At 40.9% G+C, this 21,958-nt stretch overlaps 1 protein-coding gene across 6 annotated transcripts; it reads left to right on the top strand.

Moving 5' to 3' along the window:
- The first annotated feature begins 26 nt into the window (after positions 1 to 26).
- afap1l1a (actin filament associated protein 1-like 1a) lies at positions 27 to 21,942 on the top strand. Of its 6 annotated transcripts, none has more exons than XM_067518498.1 (20): positions 45 to 183; positions 4,594 to 4,705; positions 13,676 to 13,801; positions 13,929 to 14,012; positions 14,117 to 14,196; positions 14,604 to 14,742; positions 14,945 to 15,040; positions 15,140 to 15,354; positions 15,447 to 15,626; positions 15,757 to 15,840; positions 16,356 to 16,431; positions 16,751 to 16,870; positions 16,951 to 17,162; positions 17,373 to 17,518; positions 17,641 to 17,713; positions 18,150 to 18,264; positions 19,549 to 19,716; positions 20,297 to 20,472; positions 20,562 to 20,687; positions 20,990 to 21,942. In XM_067518498.1, exons 2-20 carry the CDS (start codon positions 4,651 to 4,653, stop codon positions 21,014 to 21,016), a joined length of 2,298 nt encoding a protein of 765 aa, XP_067374599.1. In that variant the 5' UTR covers positions 45 to 183; positions 4,594 to 4,650; the 3' UTR covers positions 21,017 to 21,942. The 6 variants fall into 6 exon arrangements, with proteins under 6 accessions (XP_067374603.1, XP_067374599.1, XP_067374600.1 ...); XM_067518499.1 differs by having other exon boundaries at positions 46 to 183; positions 14,607 to 14,742; XM_067518503.1 differs by lacking the exons at positions 45 to 183; positions 4,594 to 4,705 and adding exons at positions 10,219 to 10,417; positions 11,777 to 11,961.
- Positions 21,943 to 21,958: the final 16 nt, after the last annotated feature.

The raw sequence follows: 21,958 nt of genomic DNA, 5'->3' as shown, positions 1-21,958 counted from the left end.
TTAGGACCCAGCAGAGGCCCAGCCTGCCCCCAGCTCTGTAGCCGCGGATCTGTCATGTATCCACCGTATCTGTCAGCAGCAGCTCCTCCACACCCCTCAGTCACTCAGTCATGGCTCAGCGCTGAACTTCAGCGGCTCACACTGACTGTATCACCGGCGGGATGGACACACACCACGCGAAATGTAAGTTAAGTTGTATAAGCCTTATGTTGAAATGCTGATGTTGTAGTGTTGACGTGCGGGGTTTGTTATTTAGGTTTAGACACATGCAGGTTTTTTAAATTTTATTTGTTTATTGATCGTGTTACAGCACCGTCAGTGTACCGTTAAGGAGGATGTGTGCAGTATGCAGTTTGTTGTGTAGGTTTAATACCTAATGTTTTGTGGCTGACAACTGTCACCAGTCACTCCACCAGTGAAGGTGTACTTTGGCACTTCATTTTCCCCTTGAAGAACCGGTACATCAGTATCTAAAAAATAGACATAATGTTACTTCATCCCACGCACCCCCACCTACCCCCCAGCTGCTTGGAGAGAAACCCAAGTGCTGATCCCCCAAGTTTGATTGTGGTTGTACAAACTGAATCTCACTCATCCTGAGTCAAGTCAAATATGTGAATGTGGATATAATCTTTTGATACTCGACACCCATCAGTGAATTCTTCAAAGAAACCCCTGGAGGTCTACTGCACAGGGATTTTGTGAAGCTGCCTGTTTTCTCTGGGAGGGGTGCAGTTGCCCCCTTGCACGGTACATTTTTCCACATTTTAACTGAGAACAATAACACTTGGCCCTTTATATGCTTTGGCATCAGGTAAGAAGTAGCATTCACGAAGAGGGGGATGAGCCAACTCACCATTCCTAAGATGAAGTGAAGATTATTATTATTGTTTTTAAAATCTGTCTTATTACTTCAGCTGATGCTGTAGCATGTTCCTGCTTACAGAGCTCCACAGACTCAAGTGTTTTTAATAGACTTGCTGACAGCCAGCCAGCAGGTAAACATGTGATCGTGATTATAAGGGGCCAACTTTATGGACTTTTTTTTTTTTTGCTCAACTGACCAGAGGTAAAAGGGAAATGGGACATACACATCTGGTTATTTCTCTTCTTTCTACTTTTATTTCCAGCACATTTTAGGATATTTGGTTTAGGACCGTCTCGGTTCCTGTCCGTAGTGCAGCTCTTTTCTATTTTCCCCACATTGTCAGTGAGTGTGCTTATTTTGCCTTTGTTTTTGCTGTGTGTATAAAGTATCCCACAGGGGAAGTGTTTAGGTATTGTGTCCAGGTTGGGAGAAATTCTCATCTGTCACTGCCATCTCTCTTAACAGACGCACACAAAAACAGGAGGCAGTTCTCTTAGCTAACTTTCTTCCTGGGCTTTGTGTTTGCACAGGAGAAACAATGCCCCCTGGGCATCACCCTTATTTTTAAACAGTTTTTAGATACTGCAAAATAAATATTAAATGAATCCATTTATGGTAAATAGGAACAAATCCTTATCACAAGTTAAAAAAACATCCATCCATCTCCCCATCCATCCATTATCTGTAACTGCTTTTCCTGTTAAGTGTCACAGGGGGGCTGGAGCCTATCCCAGCTGTCATTGGGCGAGAGGCAGGTACACTCTGGACAGGTCGCAAGTCTATCTCAGGGCCAACACAGAGAGACATACACAGACAGACAATCACCTACGCACAATTTAGAGTCACCAATTAACCTAACATGCAAGTCTTTGGACTGTGGGAGGAAATTGCAGTCACCCGGAGGAAACCCGCGGAAGCATGAGAGCACCTTGCAAACTCCACACAAAAAGGACCCATTTGCACAAGGGACCTTTTAGGTATAAGGTGGCAGTCATAACCACTCCCCCTCTGTGCTACCACAACCTGCAAATGCATTTTAATTTGATATATTGCTCAAAGCTACAGTATATACTACCTTTTTCGAATACTTTTTCAATACAGAAATGCTTTTGGTCACTTAGGGGAATGAGATTAAGCTGCAAAGGCAACATTTACACACTACCATATCACCTTACAAAGGTGATTACTCTCCCTATTATCCATTTACCTCTGTTTTGTTCTCAACTTACACCTGACATAACTGTTCTCCTAAGCCTCAAAATGCTAAATTATGTGAATGACATTGATAACTGCGAGCAGGGACAAAAACAATGGGCTGAAAGCTGAAAACTAAACAGCCCTGGAGCCAAGATAATCTGCACTGTCAGGTAATAAATCTCTGCAAGGTTGTCACTACAAACTACACCCTTCACATTAAACATAGCTTTAAAATGGCTGTAAATTACCTTTTTATTAATGCATTATTGAACTAATTTTCTCAAAGGTTACTTGCATTGCTGGCTCTAGTTCTAAAGGTTTACTTACAAGTTCCGAAATGAGCTAATTGAAGTTGATGAGAGGCAGGTACAAACTTGAATTGCGGTAGCTTCTCAATATGCATTGTCTCAGCCAGCTGAAGCAGCAATCTAATAAAAGGTTTGTTCACCTCAGTGTGCACTGTGAGAGAGCATCAAGAGGGTGTGAGAAGGGAGAGGCTGTCCCTGCAGAGGTACATTGCAGTGGTGGGCTTGTCTGTAATTCAGCCCAGCAGATATGATGAATTGTGGCTATTGTCAAGATGTCTGGAGCTTATGGAAGAACCTGTGGACAAACTGTGATCTTCTGTGGGCTGTGCAATGATGCATAAATCAGAGACACTACTCATGTAAGCACAAATCTTCTGCATGCTCATGAAATCCCTACTCTATCCTTTCCTCTAATGAGGTGGTTGGAGTGCTCTAAATATGCACATTACATTGAGAAATCTGGTAAAAGAAGGCCTGTGTCCGTGCATGTTAGAATGTATATCGAACAAATGTGTTATTCATATAGAAAAATAGTGGCCCAAATCTGAGTCTTGAGACTTGTGGCAAATGTCTTTAAGAGTAAACAAGGATTTAGATTGTTAAAGTTGAAAAAAATGATTCAGTGGGTATGTGTTAGCAGGGCAAATGAGCACAATTAAAATGCAGTCTGCTGCCGTCATATGGTCAGTGGTCAGTGACCTGTGTCATTATGCACCGTATGCTAATGTGTGCATTTCTACAAAGCAAAGCAAAGTTTGTAAAAGTAACTTTACTTTAACATTTATATTATTCATAAAAGACTATTTTGTCTTTGTTCGCATTGTGGACAGAAATGTTCAGTTAGAAGCAGATTTCCAAAAAAGCTTGGATCAAAGCTTTAACAAGTGTTTATGGAACTAAAACCAAGTTTTTGGACATACACAGAAAATCAGCTTATATGCGGTGTTGAATATATTTGCTTCCCATTATGCGTGAGCTGTAAGCCAGCCTTATACAAAGAGGAATTTCCTTCTTAAACCCCAGTGAAATGAGGAGGTCACTAACATTCATATGGCTGAGATGTGTGTGGCCATGCACATGTGCACTGTGTATAGTGGTCATCCTCTGCATAGCAGTTTATATACAGTAGAGTTTCCATGGAGATATGCTGCACAACATTACAGCCGGGGGCTGTAAAGTGTATTGTATATGACACTTGAAAATGCAGTGTTTTCTTCTATTTGAGAGGATGACGAGTGACTCCACCTCTCAGGTTCATGCAATAAACTCAGAGGGAAAATCCAGATTTATTGGAGAGACTTGGCAGAATATAAGAGAGTCGTGGTTAGAAGAAAACTTGCCTAACATGTTATCAGTTAGGTATCATGTATTTTACTTGACAACATCCATAACCTTGAGCTGATATATGATTTATGTAAATATACCTGTATAAAAATTATACTGTTCTGAATTTGTTTGGCCTTAGGAATAAATCCAGTTTAAAAAGTTCAAATAATACAGTGTACAGAGAGTGACACAATGTGGGTCTGTACTCAGAAATGTTCCAACGCACTTTCTAGGGTGTATGATCACGTTACCTGCACTCAATCAGGAGGTGTGCATAAAGGTGAAGTCCAGTATTTGGGGGTCTTTCTTATAATTATTTCCTAAACATATATTTACGATACCTCTAGACAAAAGGCTATTAGAAATTGAGGAATTATGTGGACACAGTTGGCACTTAATCCTTTTACAAATGTGCTGATTGTGACATACTTATATACTTTAAATCTACTTAAGCTACAAAGGGAAATGCATAATACTCTTTAGATCATCTTCACATAGAACTTATCTTTAACGTAATGGTAAGACCCAGACAAAAGCAGTGAGAAGTGGAGAGAGCGTCCTAGTTTTCCGGTGGACAACAGAAGACAGTGCTCTTGTTCTGTCAAAATCCCATTAACACAAAAAATCCCAAATGGAGACAAAACAGCCCCTTTTTCCCTCTGGGCATGTGTGACTGTGTCTGTGTGTTTCTAGGCATGTATGTGTGTTGTGTGTATATTACCCTTGTCTGTACAACATCAGTAAAGAAGAGCTTCCACTTGCAGAATAGCATCTTTCTCAGTATGTGAATACTTTTCTGTGAGAGAGACATAGCATTGTGGTGATCTCACAGGTCTAAGGGCAGATACGGGATCTGAATAACACTGACTACACTGTGGGTCCTTTGTCTGACAGCAGGCTGAGTCAAGCCCTCTGTGCCATGCCAGACTTAAATAAATCACAGATCAACATATGAAAAATGAGAGAGTGGAAGGACGTTTTACAGACAGAGATCCCCTACATCATGGTGAGTTGTGACCTTTGAACTTTGACATGATGCCATATTGAGATTCAGATTTTGCCACCTGGTTAATGCTTCTGTTCCACAATCAGACCACCTCTGACCATCTGTCTATTTTCGCAGTACACTTATTATTTTTTTCCACAGACAATGTTGTACTTCTCCCATCAAGCAGTAGGTAATTTCCCTGCAGAGGTCCAAACCGGCAAACTCGATCAACTGTTGATGTTTGCTGGTCACCAGATTCAATAGATTTGACTTAAAAAGGAGTAAAATTGTTACAAGAGGAATGGATATGGAGACCATTGCAGCCTTTTAGGAGGTGGGACGCATTGTGACACACAGGGCATTATGAAGTGTAAAAGATTCTTTAACACCCATTTTCCTCTGTGGCACACATTTTTGTTCGTGGTGCCCCACATCTGTCAGATTTAGCCACTAATGACTTGAAGTCATGGAATCTGATCCCAGGCTTCAGCTCACTAAAACATGCTAAACACCAGTCAAGAAAATGAGCATTGCTTTTTATTATTATTTTTTAAAATAAACTAACTAGACACTGGCCAAATAGCAGTGATCCCCACTGCTTTTCCAGATTACTCAACAGCACTGGAGCCATGAGTAGCTGCATGTGTGCATGTTTGTCTGGACATCAAACGCTTCATTGCTCTGTTGCTGGCCTTCAAAAGCCAGTTAATGCTTAAACAGGTGAGCGGGAGTGTACAAACCCATAATTCTCCTACACCGTCACCATGGAAACATCTTACTTGGTTAACAGGCCTAATGACTTTGAGTAGATTTCCCTCTTTGTGTGACGAGTTTATTAGATCGACCTAATTAGAAAGAGTAAGGGTGCACATTCAATCTAGAAATGTGCTACAGATATTGACTGCTTGATACTGTAAATACACACTCTATTTAAAGAATTAACAAACAGTGTGAGCAGTTAACCTATTGAGGTAAAAAAATCAAATAAAACAAGACTGACTACTTAATGCCCAAAGCGATTCACATTTAATAGTTGTGAGAATACAAGAGGGTATCATGCAGTGTGGGATCCTTTCTGTATTTTATAATAACCTGAAGCATCTTCCTGCATACAATTAAAACAGTGGGGGGGGGTTCTCGTTTCCCCTCTCTACTTAATTTGTATACCTTTACGACTTATCCAAACCAAAAACGTTTTTTCCACATGTGCCCTCAGCTGCCGCTTCTAGTATATTTTGTAACGTGTATTTGGTATTTATATCGATTATTGTATGTTTGTCTAAAATGTCCACCCACCTAATAAATGTAACTCTCGTCCTCAAGGAGACTACTTGCAGGAGCTAAAGAAGAGCTTGTAAAAATAGTGTTAGAGCTGCATTATTTTACCATCTCTTTGAAATACAGTAGTAGAAGCAGACACATTCAGTTGTATCTAATGTAGGATCTACAAAGTGCACAGAGAATGGGGTCACCAGAGACAGTACAGTAAAAGTGGGAGTCGGTCAGTTGACAGGAAGAGGAAACAGAAGGCCGGAGGTGATAGGTGATGTCATTAGCAGAGGGAGGATGTTCATCATAGGGGGCATTTGGGGCCTTCGGGGCATCCCCATACACCCAGTCAGCCCATTAACTAATGGAGGACAGGAAAGTTGCATGACTTTTAGATGCCAACTTTGTTGATGTTCATCCACATCTTTGTTTTGTTTCCCATAATGTGACGGGCCTGTAGACTAGCTGCCATCTTGACCCCCCTTCTTCTATCACAGTGTCAAACGCTGTCCCTTTACACATATATAAGGTCTTTTTTTTAGGCTTGATGAAATCACCTTTTTCATATAAAGTATAGCTCCATTGTTTGGTGCTCATGCATTAGTGCACTACTCCTTGCCATAATAGGTCAGGCTTTCTGGTTTGCCATCTGTCAAGTTCTTTGAAATGTGGTCTTTACAGTCTGCGATATAAAGTGCTCTATAACTTTAAAGATCTTTGATCATCCGCTTTTCTCTGCTCACTATCCTTCACTCCCACCATTTTTCAAATTGTTTGGATTTGTCTCTGTGGCATGTTATTGATGTCATGAGTTACCTGCTGCATCTAAAAACAGTGGCCATTAAAGTGATGAGAGCAAAGCAATGTATTTTTAAAAATCTGATTTGCAAATGGGAGTTATTACTTGGTTTGTAAAGAAATAATGGCCCCTTTCAAAAGAGTACATGTAGTCTTTTGATCCATAGTTCATCAATGTAATATAAATTTTTTTTTTAAATAGTATCTTCAGAAAATCTTTGGCTTTAATGGATGCTTTATAAAGTAGTGACTTTTAACTCAGATCCCGCCCCAAAGCACAGACCAAACAGTAGCAAAAAAGACTCTTAGGTCACAGTTGAAATCATGATGTTGATTTGTATCATATTGAGCAATGAAGAAAAACTGTCTCTGTTTACTTATACTGGGCTCCGGAGGTAAGTGTTTGTGAATGCCCAGACATGTTTTGTGCAGAAGAGAAACGAACCATCACACTTTGGAAATGCCTGGAATCTGAGGAGTAGAGAGGGAGGGGATTTCGTCATGATAGGGCACAGGCTGGTGAGAAAAGCCATTGTTGGCACAGTTCATAATGTAATTCAAACCCTGAGCACATCTGTACATCTGGTTTACCTCAACTTTGTTAAGGTGTATGCTATAGACCCTACGTAGAGCCCAGTTGTGTGATAAAGCCTGTGGTCTTTGACACCTCTTTCTCATCTGTGTTTCTTAATAGTGTGATTCAGCTATTTTCTTTACACATGCATTGATGACTTATGTTGGATGGGGGTATTTAGATAACCCTTGCACGGCATAAGGATAATATTTAATCCGTGCCGTCTTTTAATTCGAAAAAATCTCCTGTGACTCACTTAACATGAGATAAGGTTGAGCTTTTTCACAGAAAATATGCTTATCTTTTTCTTTCAAAAGTTGCTGGGTCATATTTTTCAGTTCAGTGATGAAACTAAGAAAGCCTCCCACACAGTGTTTTTGGACAAGTCTTCAACCTGCAGCATTCTTTCAAGTAAGATCAGGTTGGGAAAAGTCTATATAGCCAACATGTCCAAAGACAATAAGGAAGGGGACACTTCCAAGAAAAACCCATCAATTTCCATTAGATATTAATCTCATGTGGGGTCAAAGATTTTACAGTCCTTTTGAGGTTTTAACGGCAGCTTTGGTTGACAGGACTTACCTCTCCAGTATAGTTTTCTTTTTGTTGTGTTGAACTTGGTTAATGGTACCTGTCTTTGATTAAGTGTTAAGTTTAAATCCTACCTTCTATCCTGATCCTGAAATCCTCAAAACTCATGACTCAAACACATGAGAACTGCTGTAACCGGGTATAATGAGCAGTAAAGTAGTGTGTATTTTACATCATAGTTGGCCTTCTCTCCTCTGGCATCCACAGTCCTGTGTGAGCTCACAGCTTTACTGAGGAGGTCAGAGGTCACGTTTAGTCACAGTGAGAGGCAGCTTGTCAGGCCACAACAAATCCCAGTAGGGTGTGTCTGTGGCATTTGTCAGAGGGCTTTGGAAATGTTGGGAAACACTAAATATGCATCAGGGATGGTCTGGCATGTGTACAAAATTAGATGGTTGGAGAACTTCCTGTCCTTATAATTAGGTCATTTATTTGCCATCTTCTTTACTGACTGCAGTACTCATCAGACAAATTACTTGAAACATGATAGGTATCTTTCATTATTACTGCTGTCTCTTCTCTGTGAGTTTTAAGGTGTCTGAAGTTTGTGTTACTATAGGCCCGACTAGTTTTACTAACAGTAGAACAGTATCTCAAATCCTTGTCATACCAACTGTTAACGTACCAAATTCTTCAGTTTTGCCTATTTTATTTACACATAAATCCATTTTATTTTGACCCAATTTAAAACCTTGACATATCTACATTGTTTAAAGTATTGTATAAATTAAAGTTTTGGTATCAGTCAAAGAACTACTAAAACTTAAAGCTACAGAAAAACTGGGTGGAACAGAGTGGATGCTAGTGCTAGGTACAAAACAAAGCACATCATAAAGTTAGAAAACTACTTTAAAGGCCTGGTTAAGGCTGGGATGAAGGGAGATGTGGGGATGGGTTACAAGAAAGGCATCTGGCGTAAAAAAAAAAAAAAAAAAAAAAAAAAAACACATGCCAAATCAACATGAGGAAAAAGTTCTGCTGTGGCAATGCCTGAAGGGACAAGCTGAAAGCCATTGATTGACTCCCCTCTATAGTATAAGGGTATGGTGAGGCTAATGCTAAGTCCACATTCCACACAGAATTGCAGAAGGGAAAACAGAAGAGAAAGCTTTTTTTTGTTTGTTTTTTGTATACATTTGTGTGTTGTCTTGTATGACGCAGATCAGGAGTAACAAGAAGAAATTTTGTCATACATCAGTGTATGGAGGGTTGTGTGCAAGGCTGTTTGTCAGTAATGTGGAGCAGTGACTTATTGGAGTCTCCACAAAACAAACCCAACAAACATCCATTTTCCTATCTGTTTGTTTGTTTACGTATCCTTCCTTGAATAATGACATTTAATCTGTTAATTAATGATCATTATACTTGTTGGTAGGTGGGTTTGTTGAGACAGGAATAAGCCAGGCTAACAATTTGCAGTCTTTGTGCAAAGATGAGACAGCCATCCTTCTATCAACCATACAGATGTAAGACTGGTATCACTTTTCTCATCTAACCATCTGGAAGAAAGAGCCTGTTTAATTAACTGCATTCATTGGTTTGTTACAAAGAGGTGTGATAAAAGGTCAAAGGGGTTATAGGAAACAATAGGTGTTCCTTCTATCTCGCATGTTCAGCATGAATCTAATCTCATTGAACAGGCAGCCCTGCAGTCAGCTGACACAGTTTTCTTGGCCGACGTATAGTAATATAGTAATATAGTAATAATATAGTTTTTTGGTTTTTTTCTGGGCATGTGAATTCACTTTGCGCCAGAGGGTTTGTTCTTGCCACGTTAGTGTCACTGTGACCAAAGGCAGCGGTTTGCATCGTGTTGGGGCACATTAGACTGCCTTAGGGCAAGAAGTCATCCACGTGTAATTCTGAACGGCATGCCTCTACATTCCACTGCTTTTTTAAGTCTCAGTATCTTTCATTCAAATGAATACAACGGCGTGATTAACACTCGCAAGAGGGGAAAATTTCACTGATAAATTTATCATTAACTTGTAGCGGTGAGAATGTTCTAGCTGGATGATGGCAGTTATTTAAAGGTTAATATTGTGCTCTGAGAGAAAGAATGTGAAAAATAAAGAATGTGGATTAGCTATTGGGCGACATTTGTGTGTTTACACAGCAAGCTTCTCCCAGGTGCTACACGATCCCTGGGATTACAGTGGAGGGGAATCCAACAGGGCTACACACACACACACACACACACACACACACACACACACACACACACACACACACACACACTTCCCCTTACCCTGCCCCCCAAAAGAAAAGAAAGAAGAGGAGGCAGAGTGTGGGAGGGAGGTAAAGAGAGATAACAGATCTGAGGGAGGAAGGATAAAAAGGAGCAGTAGACTATTGCTTTCCTCCGTTACAAGGACAGGACACACACAGGGGAGCTTTGACTCTGGAATATCTCCTACATCTGCTTGTGTATGAATGCACTAACATATCACCTCCTTAACCTTGAAAAATGGTGGGTCTCTCATCTACTGCTGTTGAGGGTAAGTGTTGAAAAAAAGTATTTGGAGCTTCAAGCAACAGGTAGCCAAAGATAAAGGAGGATCCCAGGATCAGGAAATTGTAGAGATATGCATTAGAAATAACATTAAAAAGGCGTACAAGGTGTGGGGATTTGCAAATAAATAGAAGGCATCGTCTGATGTTTACTTCATGTAAGTTTCAGGGATTTTAAATTGTTGAGAAAGCTGTTTGCCACCCAGTCCTAACAGTAAACATTGTAATTTTTAAGCCTCCAAAGACTCTTTGTGGGATGAGATTCCAGTGTAATTAGCTGGAATGTCTGCAACAATATTGTGACACTTAGTTGCTTCGGAATAACAGAATTTTGTCACTTTTGATACACTGTGTGTGAGAGAGAGAGAGAGTGTTTGTGCTTGTATGTTATGTCGCAAGATGGGTTGGCTCAAAATGAAGAAAGACTTGGGCATGAAGAGGAGTGAGGGGAAAAAACCCTGCACTCAAATAAGGTCACATTATTCTTCATAGCTGGGTTTGTTGGACATGTTAGCACAGGTGCTCAGGTCACTAAAATCATTCATCCCCCCCCACCCACCCACTTCTCTGTCTACCTCTCTCAAAGAGTTTGCTCAGAAAGGCTGTTAATCCACGCCTCTTTTATAGGTCTCAGACTGCACTGTTAAACAAACTACTCTGCTTCACAAAAGCACACACATACTCGCACACAAAAGCACTTTGCCGAATCTTGCACTATTAACAAGGTGACGAATGTGTCTTCTGTTTAACAGCTATTGCCAGGCAAGTGTGAGGAAAATGCCAATGTTTCGAATGGTTTTACACAACCCTACACCATCTTTTGTATTACCTAAGATTAGTTTGCTGGAAATATCTCCTTATAACATCATAACAAGTGATTAGAACCCTAAAGCTACAGTCGGTCCTTCTTGTACCTACAGATATTTGAATTTCACATTACTGTGACTTTTATTAAACCATATCGTACCTCTTCTAATGCAGCATTATCATCGCTGGTGAGCTTGTGTCAACCCCTTAATTTTAAAGAGATCAAAGACACATACATACATACACATACACTGTATGAAGAGAGATTGGAACATGTGTGTTTTACAAGTGTGGAGAAACCTATGTAAGGACTGTTAGGTTGATTATAAAGGCACAACTGGTGGTTTTATAACACATACTATGAAGGAGGAATAACTCTGTAAACTGTAATCAAATTGGATTATCAGCGTTTTTGAGCTGTAGTCCAAGTAAAGGTGTTGTATCTTACCTCACAGCAATTCCTTAAAAGTGCCATCAAGATATCTTTTGTTATATTGGATTTAGTGCTGAGTGGTGTAAATTTTGATTCCTCTCTGCAGCGTATGAGTCATGGTGTGGACAAGGTTCCGTCTTCCACTAGATTAGGGGAAGCCCAGTGATGTGCTACAGCCAGAATCTAAACAGCTGGAACCTTTGGCAGAGAGACATCGTTCACCAGGCCAAGACATCCCACTCTCATGAGTTTCCTCTCTTTCGCTGAACTCCACTTCCTTATTTCCCCTGGGTGAATCAGATGTTAACGAGGAGACATTCCAGGCTGCTGCATGAATTAATTCCTCATGGCCACTTTCGAATCCAAACATGTTTTATTACAATAGAAGGAAACCACAGTAGTAAAGACATACTTAGACAAACACAGGCAAGCACACATGTCTAATGTAGCTCTTCTTGATCTTGAATGTAGCCCTGCCAGGGCATTGTTAAGCCCATAGGAAGACCCACCTCAGGAAAGCATGTCAGTCTTGAAGGAGTGGGAGCAGATTGAAATGTAGAACACACATCACTGACAAACACCAGATACATCTTCCAGCTTATCAGGACTTTCTACTTGTCAGTGGTGATTACATACTAGATCACTGTGTCAGAGTAATGCTTCTAAAAGTCCAACATTCTGTCTAAACTCATTAAATATTTCTGATCTGCACACACACACACACACACACACGGATGACTTGATTGCCTTTTACAGACAGGGACAATAAAGTTTACTATCGACACACCACACTAAATACAAAATAAATAAGCCCTTTTCTGTGTTTTTTTTACTGCATGTTTATATATCTACAAATACCAGTGTTTGAGTTGCGAAACAGGTTTTGTTGCCATATGATCACCTACAAAACAAAAAGTTTTCTGGCTCATCTGCTGTCCTGTGGCTGACACCAGCGAGATGCATGGTTCAGTTAGTTTAATGTGAGTGGGGGGTGGGGAGTGCGGGCAGGCAGAAAAGTATCCCAGTTTTCATGTTTTCCTTTAGACTTTAAAGGTATTTTATAAAAGTGCAATGGGATGGCTTAGAGAGAGAAATTGTAGGAAAGATGTGATAAAAAACCAAAGAAAGAATGGAAAAAATATAGGGGCTGATTGCTGGGATTTGTTTTTGTGTGAATGATTAGATAAAGCAGGTTGTGGACCTGTTCTCAGGCTGTAGCTGCAGCTGGGGGACTCAGAGTTTATTTAGATTGTGTTCTGAAAACAGGGAGTGGACCAGTCCCACCTCTCAGATCAACACATGATGTGAATCATATATTCCTTTAAGCTGAGTCCTCAAATTGTTACTGAACCTAGAGAGCTCTGGGAAGATTGTGTTTACTGCGAGTGGAGGGTGGAGGGGGGGCAGTCTGCCTGTCTGACCCAGCTCTTGTTTTTGTTACTCCATGACATTAAATCTCCTAACTGTCAGATAAAGATCATGTCCTTGTGCATAAAACACTGCTTTGCTGCTTTCCTTGGCTCTGGGCTCCATAAAGTGGCCCTTCAGTCTTCCTTGTCAGAATTTCAACATCTTCAGACTTTCCAGCACTTTTAATTTACCTTCATAGTGTGAAGAAATTTGTGTTTTTCTGTCATTGTGTCTGATCCGGTTACAATGGTTTTCTACTCTGTATGCAGGAAGTTATGTTATTTTGGTAGCTTTAGTTCCACTTTTCTTGTAGGTTAATGAGCAATTAGCAAACATGTTTCCTGTAGCCTTTTTTCATTGTTTAGTCTGGTTAGTAACAGACGGAGGAGGAGATAAGGCAGACTGATAGGGTGGCAGACTGATATTGACAAACTGGGAAGCAAAATGACAGAAAATTAAGGAAGGACACAAGGGGAGCAAAGCAGAAAGAACCTCTTTGACATTCTCTTCAGGCTTGTTTAGGCTTGTTAATTTGTCCTGGCTCTCTCCACTGATACACTGAATGACCCACTGACCTTTGCTCCACCCTGTGCAGCGATGGAGGTGTTGGTGAGTGAGCTGGGAGTGCTGCTGAAGATGCTGGACCAGGAAAATCTCAGCTCCTCCACTCAGGAGAAGAAGACCTCTGTGTGGAACCTCTTGCAGCAGATACAGCCATCAGGTTAGTGAGAAGAGCAAAAGAGTTTATTGACTTGACAGTTTTCAAATGATGACACAGTGTCCGGAATGAAATTATTATCCGATTTTTCAGATCTAGATTTTTATGTTTTCTTCTTTCCCTTTTCAAGTACTAGGAAAAGACTATATCTACATGAACTCAGGTGTTTACAGAAATGGCACCAGCTTTGTAGAGTCCCTCTTTGAGACATTTGGTGAGTTCCAATGTGGTGCTGTAAAACATACACTGTCAACAAATAAGCATTAATTTTGTTATCTTTACATCTAAGTGTACGTGTAATGCTGATGTCATATTCAGGCAGCGAGCTTGGAGACCTAAAGGATGTTACAGACGATGTGAAAGAAGACAAGAACACCCACACTGACAATTTAAAACAGGCAAGCTGTCAATATCTCACATAATCCCTAAATCTATTAAATGTAAAACATTACCTTTAACTGCTGGGGGAACGATGATGCAGTGAGTGTGGGATGCACGTTGTTTTATATCTGTATATTTTCAGCAAAGAAACCCAAAGTCAGCTTTGCAAGACTGTAACACATAAAAAAAAGAGCAAAGAAAAACACAGAGATTGTATTCCATTTCGTGGGGGTTTCCCATGCACACATGCTCATCACTCCGTGAGCTGCTGGAAGAGTTTAGAGACCCGCCCAAAGCCAATGTATCTAATTTATGGAGATCATTTTGAGGTTTATACTCTATATTTTTGATGATGTAGTTCTTTGGCTGTGAAAAAAATCTTTCATGGTTATAGAGGAAAGAGCTGTGTTTGTGTCTCTCTCAGCAGAACTGTGCAGACTCCTCAGCCCCACACTCCGCTGACTCTCCCCCACCTCTCCCGACAACGCCCCCTCCTGAGGAATACTATGAGGAGGCAGTGCCCCTCAGTCCTGGCACAATGCCCGAATACATCATCACACGGGGTCAGCATCTTCCTGCCTCTGCTGCACTCAGTGCCCTTAGTGGCAGTTTGTTGTAAAAACCTTTAAGTCGGTACTCAGCACTATAACTATATAAACATAGCCATAAAGCATTTTCCAAACATAATTACAAAGTATAAGTTACATTAAAGTTCATGATAGAACATAAGAACTGATTAGAAATTTCTTTTTCTACTCTTCCCAGTCAGAACCAGCCCTCCCAGCTCTATAAAAGATGGGTATGAAGATGCTGAAAACAGCTACCCCACTGCCTGCATCAACGCACGTCGCAAAAACTCCTGTGAGCTAAGATTGATTATACCCACATATTAGCCTCATTACAGGATACAAGGTAGCTTTTTAAAAAATAAAGCAAACCTCTCTGTCATTGATCATCCAGACAATGATTCTGATGCCCTGAGCAGCTCCTATGAGTCTTACGAGGAGGATGAGGAGGAGAGGAGCCCTGGCATCCGGCTTACTCACCAGTGGCCTTCGGATGAGAGCTCCATGCCTCCTGCCAGGGACTGTCGCATCTGTGCCTTTTTACTGCGCAAGAAACGGTTCGGCCAGTGGGACAAACAGCTTACTGTCATACGGGACAACAGACTACAGGTGAGATGTTGTATGTAACAAATAGTAAGTACAGGATGTACTTTGTTTCTCTCCTTTAACCTACAGTATCCTATGGGTTCCCCTTTCTGCAGTGCTATAAGAGTTCCAAGGACAGATGTCCATATGTGGACCTGCTGCTTCCCCAGTGCACTGTGGTCTATGCACCAAAAGACAGCAAAAGGAAGCACCATGAGCTTCGGTTCACTCTACCCAATGGAGATGCACTGGTGCTGGCGGTACAAAGCAAGGAGCAAGCCCACAGATGGCTTAGGGTAAGCTGTATTTAAACACTGGTTACATGGCCATAAATCTTGCAGACTGTCACACAAAGTGAGTCTGACATTGGGGGAAAGACACATTTTGAAAAGGGTTTGCTCTAAATTTACACATATAAACTTTCAGGTTGTTAGAGAGGTGAGTGGTCAAGGCACTGGGCCTGAGGAATCTGGATCTCCCATCGTTCCGAGAAAAGCCGAACTAGACAAGGTAGGTGACGAAAAGAGGATGTTTGTGGTAGAGTGTCCCCTTCCATTTGTTTCCTCATAATTCATCGTCACAGCTGAGGTGAGGAAAGCTCAGCGACAAGCAGCAATTGTGTTGTCATCATCAGTTGTCTTTAACAGTTGTTTGGCTCAACACAATGCATTGTGATACCTGTTTCTGGTTTGCTAAACAGAGAGGACATACGTAGTAAAATTGGGTGTTGAGGCTGCAATGATAGGGCTGCTGCTTAAGCTGTCAGAACATAAACCCTGACATAAAAGCACCGACGGAAAAGAGGGGAGCCACCAATGAGAGAAAATGCCCAGGTCAATATGTTCACAGTTAGACAGCCTGTGAGAGAATGAAAGAAGAGATTCACATGTAAGCTTGTTAAATAAAACATCTTATGGGGTGTTTTTAGCTCTTTAATAGTCAAAGCCAAGAGTAAACTCTAACCTGTGTAGGACTTTAACACTTCACTGTTAAAAGTCAAAACCTGTTTGTGTTCTTTCCCTTAGAGGTTATCTGCTGAAAGGAACACATCAGATTCAGACAGTGTGGGTTTGTCAACTGGAGACAACTGCAGAGAGGGTGGTGAGACAGAGACACACAACTCAGTACAACTGCTTTTTGACAAAATGTCCCTTTAGTAGCTTTTTTTTTTTTTTTTTTTTCATTTCATGGTCCCCATCAATCATAAACCGATTCTTACCTTAGATGTTAATGTGAAGGCTATGTAAGACAGAAACATAAATGTCTATCTGTTTAACAAGACCACAAGATGCTGGAAAGGATCCAGTAAGTGGACCTTGAATAACCATTGTTTCTTGTTCATTATACTTTGTACTATGTCTTAAGTGAATTAGTTGCCACATGCCAAAGCCAAACTTTTATCTTTTCGTTTTTGATGCAGGTAAGGTGAAACGGGGGGCTTTTGCTGCAGGGCGCAAAATAACACGTATCATCAGCTTCTCTAAAAAGAAGCTCCCTCGGCCTGGGGATCCCCGGACGTCCTACAGTGACCCTCGACAAGGTGAGTCTGCACTTCATTGGCAATCCTCAGGTGTCCAAGTTTGCAAACGTGTGATTTTTCTCTCCATCCTCTACTTCCAGGCTTCCTGTCCGTGCTAGTGAATCAGGTGTGGCGAGAACAGTGGTGTTGTGTGTGCAGAGGCTCTCTTCACTTCTACCATGACAAAGGAGACCCACGGAGCTCCCTGCCGTCCCTTACACTCCATGGCTGCGAGGTGGTGCCGGGGCTAGGACCCAAACATCCCTTTGCTTTCCGAATTCTGCGGAATAGCTCTGAGATGGCTGCTCTGGAGGTAGAATATTGTGCTTGTCTCTCGTTTCTAACGCAGCACTAATTAGTATTTGGTATTTTAATACAACAAATCACTTACTGTAATTTAGTAGTAGTGACAAACCCACAAAAAAGCTCCACAGCTCCTCTCGGCTTTCTTGCTTTGGTTTTATAGGCTGCATGCTGCTTAATGTGTGGATCCCCAATCACAGCACGCCTTATCTCTTTTTAGGCAAACAGCTCTGAGGAGCTCGGGAGGTGGCTCGGTGTCCTCTTGGCAGAAACGGGGTCCGTAACAGATCCAGAGTCACTGCATTACGACTATGTTGATGTAGAAACCATCGCTAACATCCGCGACGCTGCACGACATTCCTTCCTGTGAGTGAGACCGTTAAAGGGGGGTCAAGGAAAGGCCACCAGTCAGGACAGGGATTTTTTGACCTGACACAAAATATATCTTGTGTGTGTGTGTGTCTGTGTGTGTGTGTGTGTGATCCTAGGTGGGCCACATCGTCTAGCAGTACCTCCACAGACTCCAGAACATACGATGAGGTCCCTAATGAGGACATGCAGGTGGGGTGCACATGCTTAGATTCACATTTTCATTTTTAAGATCAGTTAAATCCTGTGTGTAATGTATACTTTGGCTGACTGATGTTTTCTGTGTCAGCTGTACACACACATCAAACAAATTGTGCTCTGTTGCATCCCTATCAATGATGAGGTTTTGTAAGCCAGAGGAGTAGGAAGAGGGAAAGAAAAGAAAGAGCTAACTGGTGACAGATAGGCAAGAGGTCATGGCAGTGTTACAGCCTGTAACCCCATTTCGTAACCCTAATGACATGCACTTATAATCTATAATTCTCTCCACCTACAGCCACAAAATACATATCTCTGCGGCCCCAGACCACTAAATCTAAAGATTAGTACATTCACTTTTTTCATTCCTTTTGTCTTCATCCTTCTTTTTGCATCTGTCATATCCCCCACCCTTCTCTACTCCACCCAGTCAGGGGAGAACCGCAGGCAGCAGTCTGGGAATCAGGCAAAGCGGCGCTCAAGTTTCTCAAGCAGTGACTCTGACAGAACCAAACCCTTAGTCTCCCTCAAGCGAACAGGCTCAAGTAAGTGTGACTGATTAGATTGATTTATGTAGTGAAAACTCTTTTGTGGGAGGGCCCCATTTAAGAGCAACTAAATGATGGCGAGGCAAGAAGTTAGCAATCAAAACAACCTTATTCAACTGGTGTTAGTAAGTGTGACAAACATATGAGTATTCTCTTTCCACGATGCAAAGAAACTTAAAAAAGCAGAAAACACTGTGAGCATATGGAGGAAATGGAATCTCAGTACTTCAGAAGGGTGTTGAGATATTTTTTGCCTATGTAGCTTTTGAAGCAATTGTAATTCATGAATGAAAAAAAGCATTGGGGCATAAATGTCCAGTTTACATTGTGTAAAGTGTGTGTTGATGTGTTGTATAAAGAAAAACACTTTCTAATCCTGTTTCCACATTTTTTGTTTAAGCTCATTTATCATTCGAGTGTGAATGGCAAAAAAGATAACATCATATAACCAATATTAAATGCTTGTAGATGGAAACCATTTATTGTCATTCATCCTCACACAGTCTTTCAGTTTGGTACTAATTCAACTCAACATATATATATATATATATATATATATACACACACACACACACACACACACACACACACACACACACACACACACCAAGGGCACTAAGATCGCCCTTGGTTGGCTGGGTGGGAGCACACTTGGTGGCGTGGAAATCGAACCTGCTGCGTTCTGCATCCTAACCACTGATCCACAACTCATATAATCACTGCTTTTATTTCGCTCAGTATTTCTCTAGGTCCTCTCTGCCTGCAGTCATCTTCTCATTTTCACTCAATAATCTCTTATCCACTTACTCAGATCTTCCATTTGCTCCGTTGTGTCAGTTGGCTTCTGTCATACAAACATTCGAGATGAGAGTCTAGGGTTTGGGAAAGTGATAGTGGTGTGGTCGGTTACCTCAAAGCTCTTCGCTGTGCTGTTTTAAAGGCCTTCACTGGGATGTTTTGACACATCAAAGCCTGTGCTCTCCAGGGCCTTGAGCTTTAGGATGTAACCGGAGATTTATTGGATACTCACAATAGATCCACTGTCTTACCATCTGACCTCTTCTCTGCAGGAGTGTTTATGTTTTCTATGTGTCCAATTGTTTTACTTACCCAAATGCCTTTTCATAATTATGTCAAAGGTCCATTTTTGTGTGTTACATATTTTTGTGATCTACAGAGGTGGTATCATAACCTTCATGTGAAAAGCATCTCAATTATAGAACACAAAGACCCACACTATAACCCCTGCACATGTGACCATTCACCTTTGCTCCCACCAAGATGCCAACCAGTATGGAAGGTATGGGAAAACAAGAGCAGATGAGGATGCCAAGCATTACCTGAAAGAAAAAGAGGAACTGGAAAGACAAAGGGATGAGATTCGAAACACACTGGTGACCCTCCGACAGGAGAAGAAAGAGATGAAGGAAGAGCTTAAGACAGCCTCTGGTAGGTAGATGCTGTACAAAGCATAAAACACTGCAGATGCTACACAAATCCTTCCTATTGCTGGTCTCAGCTCCACTATAACTGCTGTTTTAAAATCAAGACAGTGAAACTTCATATTAAGGGCAATTACTGCATCCCACTATGTACTGATCTTGACCTTCATTATAAGAAGGCCATGTGAGAGGAAAAGTTCCCTACAGGGATAAATAAAACATTAAATTGTTCTTCTTGAAACTTCATGGCTATGAAAATTCTTTCCAAATTAAATTAATTGTCTCTAGTTTTACATGAGCGCTTCTAGCAGTGGCAAAGGAAATATTCTGTTTTTCAGTAACAACCGTGTACAGTACCAGAAGGTGGATCTACTCCATTCAAATACAAATCATGCATCTAAAGGTTTTATATTTTAAATCTAAACAATGTGATATTTTCACAGAATGTTGAGTATTTGAATGAATTTTCTATGTTTTGAAAACCATCCTGAGTTTTGAAACTCTTGTCATTAACTCAAAAGCATAATAATACGAATTCTGCTATCTTTCATTATGCTGTATGTGTCCCTGTGTTTGTTTTCGAGCAGAGAGGAGGAAGCAGCTCCTGGACAAACGTATTTCTCAGCTTGAGGAAGCCTGTCGAGCTAAAGAGGTGGAGAGGGTGGACCTGGAACTCAAACTAACGCATGTTAAGGAAAACCTCAAGAAGAGCCTGGCAGGTGGAACTCTGGGTGCAACAACTGAAGCCAAACCACCTGTTAAGGTATATTTGTAGCTGTATGTAGAAACACTTATGTACAGGCCTATGCCTGTATATACATTTCTAATTTAAGTCTTTACTGTTTCATGTAGGCATCCAGCAAAAGGACTCAGAATATCTACAGCAACTCGTTACCCGTGAACTGTGGCTCAGAAATGCGTAGGAGACCTCCATCTGTTTATGCTTCTACAACAGGAACAGTCATGCAGAAGGCAAAAGTAAGAGTAAGAGTGAGCGAACCGATCTCTGTCTCATATGCATTTTATTAAAAAAATCCTCAGTTATGTCATTATGGACATACTACAGGAGGTTAATAGAATCACAGTACTGTTATCCAATGGGTTTCACATACAAATAGACAGTGTGCATGTTTTGGTGGAAGCATTTATAACTAGGTCCCTGTATGTGTGAGTCTATGTTGAGTAGTTATGATTAGATGGGATTTGATATGTCTCAACTTGATTTTTCCATTGGTTTTAAATCACCAACATATTGTTTGTTTGTTTGTTTGCTTCTACAGGAATGGGAGTCAAAGAAAGGAAGTTAAGGAAGAAAAGGTTGTTTGATATCAGGATGGAATGTTTGCCATCTTTAACACCACTAAGGGTTATTAACCTTTCAGAGCACAGATTTTTCTTTTGGATGACTGAGGAAATTAACTGTAATGGCGAAATCAACCACTAGGTGGAGGTACAAGTCACCGAATATTCACTCTTCTGTCTTCCTGAAAGGACTCCTCCACATGTAAAGCAAAACGTAGGACTTCATATAAGGGTTTTCATTGTCTGTGGTGACAAATGCAGCAAACATAAAGAGAGAGAGATAGAGAGAAATCAGGCTTTTTTAAAAGAAGGATACTAGAAATGTTTTAAGTTGAAAGGCACAAAATGCATAGATTGTGTTTGCAGCAATGTTGCATTTGGTGAAAATGATTAATTACGAAGGTGCCGTGTGGGAAAATGATAACCTAAGACATGTGATGTGTTGGAACATAAGAGGATGGAAGCCATGTTCTGTTCTGTTCTGTTCTGTTCTGTGTGTACATAGTGAGTCATGACTACTGTGTTGTGTTTTTATACCTTTTATATTGCTCAAGGCTTCATTTTTTTTATCATCATCATCATAAGACATAACTGTCATGGGTATTCATCTGTGCGCCATGGAAGATTCTCTGTTATTCTATAGGACTACACTTGATCGCAGACGTGCTGCTCAGTAAAACCATCTGGTGAATTATTTGGTTGGAACATCATCATAGAACTTGTTAACCTCCTCCTCTGTTGAATACTCCTGCTTTAGCAAATTAGGTGACTAACAAAGTGGTGCTACTAGGTGATACAAACTTTTCTCTCAGTGAGGAGAGCTACATTACAGTTATGTGATTTCACAGCTATTTTGCTGAACCTGTTGGTGACTTTTGCACTTTACCGTTCTCCTCCATGAATAAGGGAATAAAACATTTGTTATTTCCCAGCTGTCTGTAATCTTT

Source organism: Channa argus, chromosome 10 (assembly GCF_033026475.1).
Source record: "Channa argus isolate prfri chromosome 10, Channa argus male v1.0, whole genome shotgun sequence".
Taxonomy (NCBI): Eukaryota; Metazoa; Chordata; class Actinopteri; order Anabantiformes; family Channidae; genus Channa; species Channa argus.
Note: the sequence above shows the minus strand (reverse complement) of the source record. Positions and strands in the feature narration are given on the sequence as shown.

Excerpts from the sequence above, each read along its gene's own strand:
- afap1l1a (XM_067518498.1), top strand. The coding sequence starts at position 4,651 with ATGAAAAATGAGAGAGTGGAAGGACGTTTTACAGACAGAGATCCCCTA. Across the intron at positions 14,013-14,116 it reads GTCCCTCTTTGAGACATTTG|GCAGCGAGCTTGGAGACCTA; the intron begins GTGAGTTCCAAT and ends TGTCATATTCAG. Across the intron at positions 15,627-15,756 it reads AAGCCCACAGATGGCTTAGG|GTTGTTAGAGAGGTGAGTGG; the intron begins GTAAGCTGTATT and ends ATAAACTTTCAG.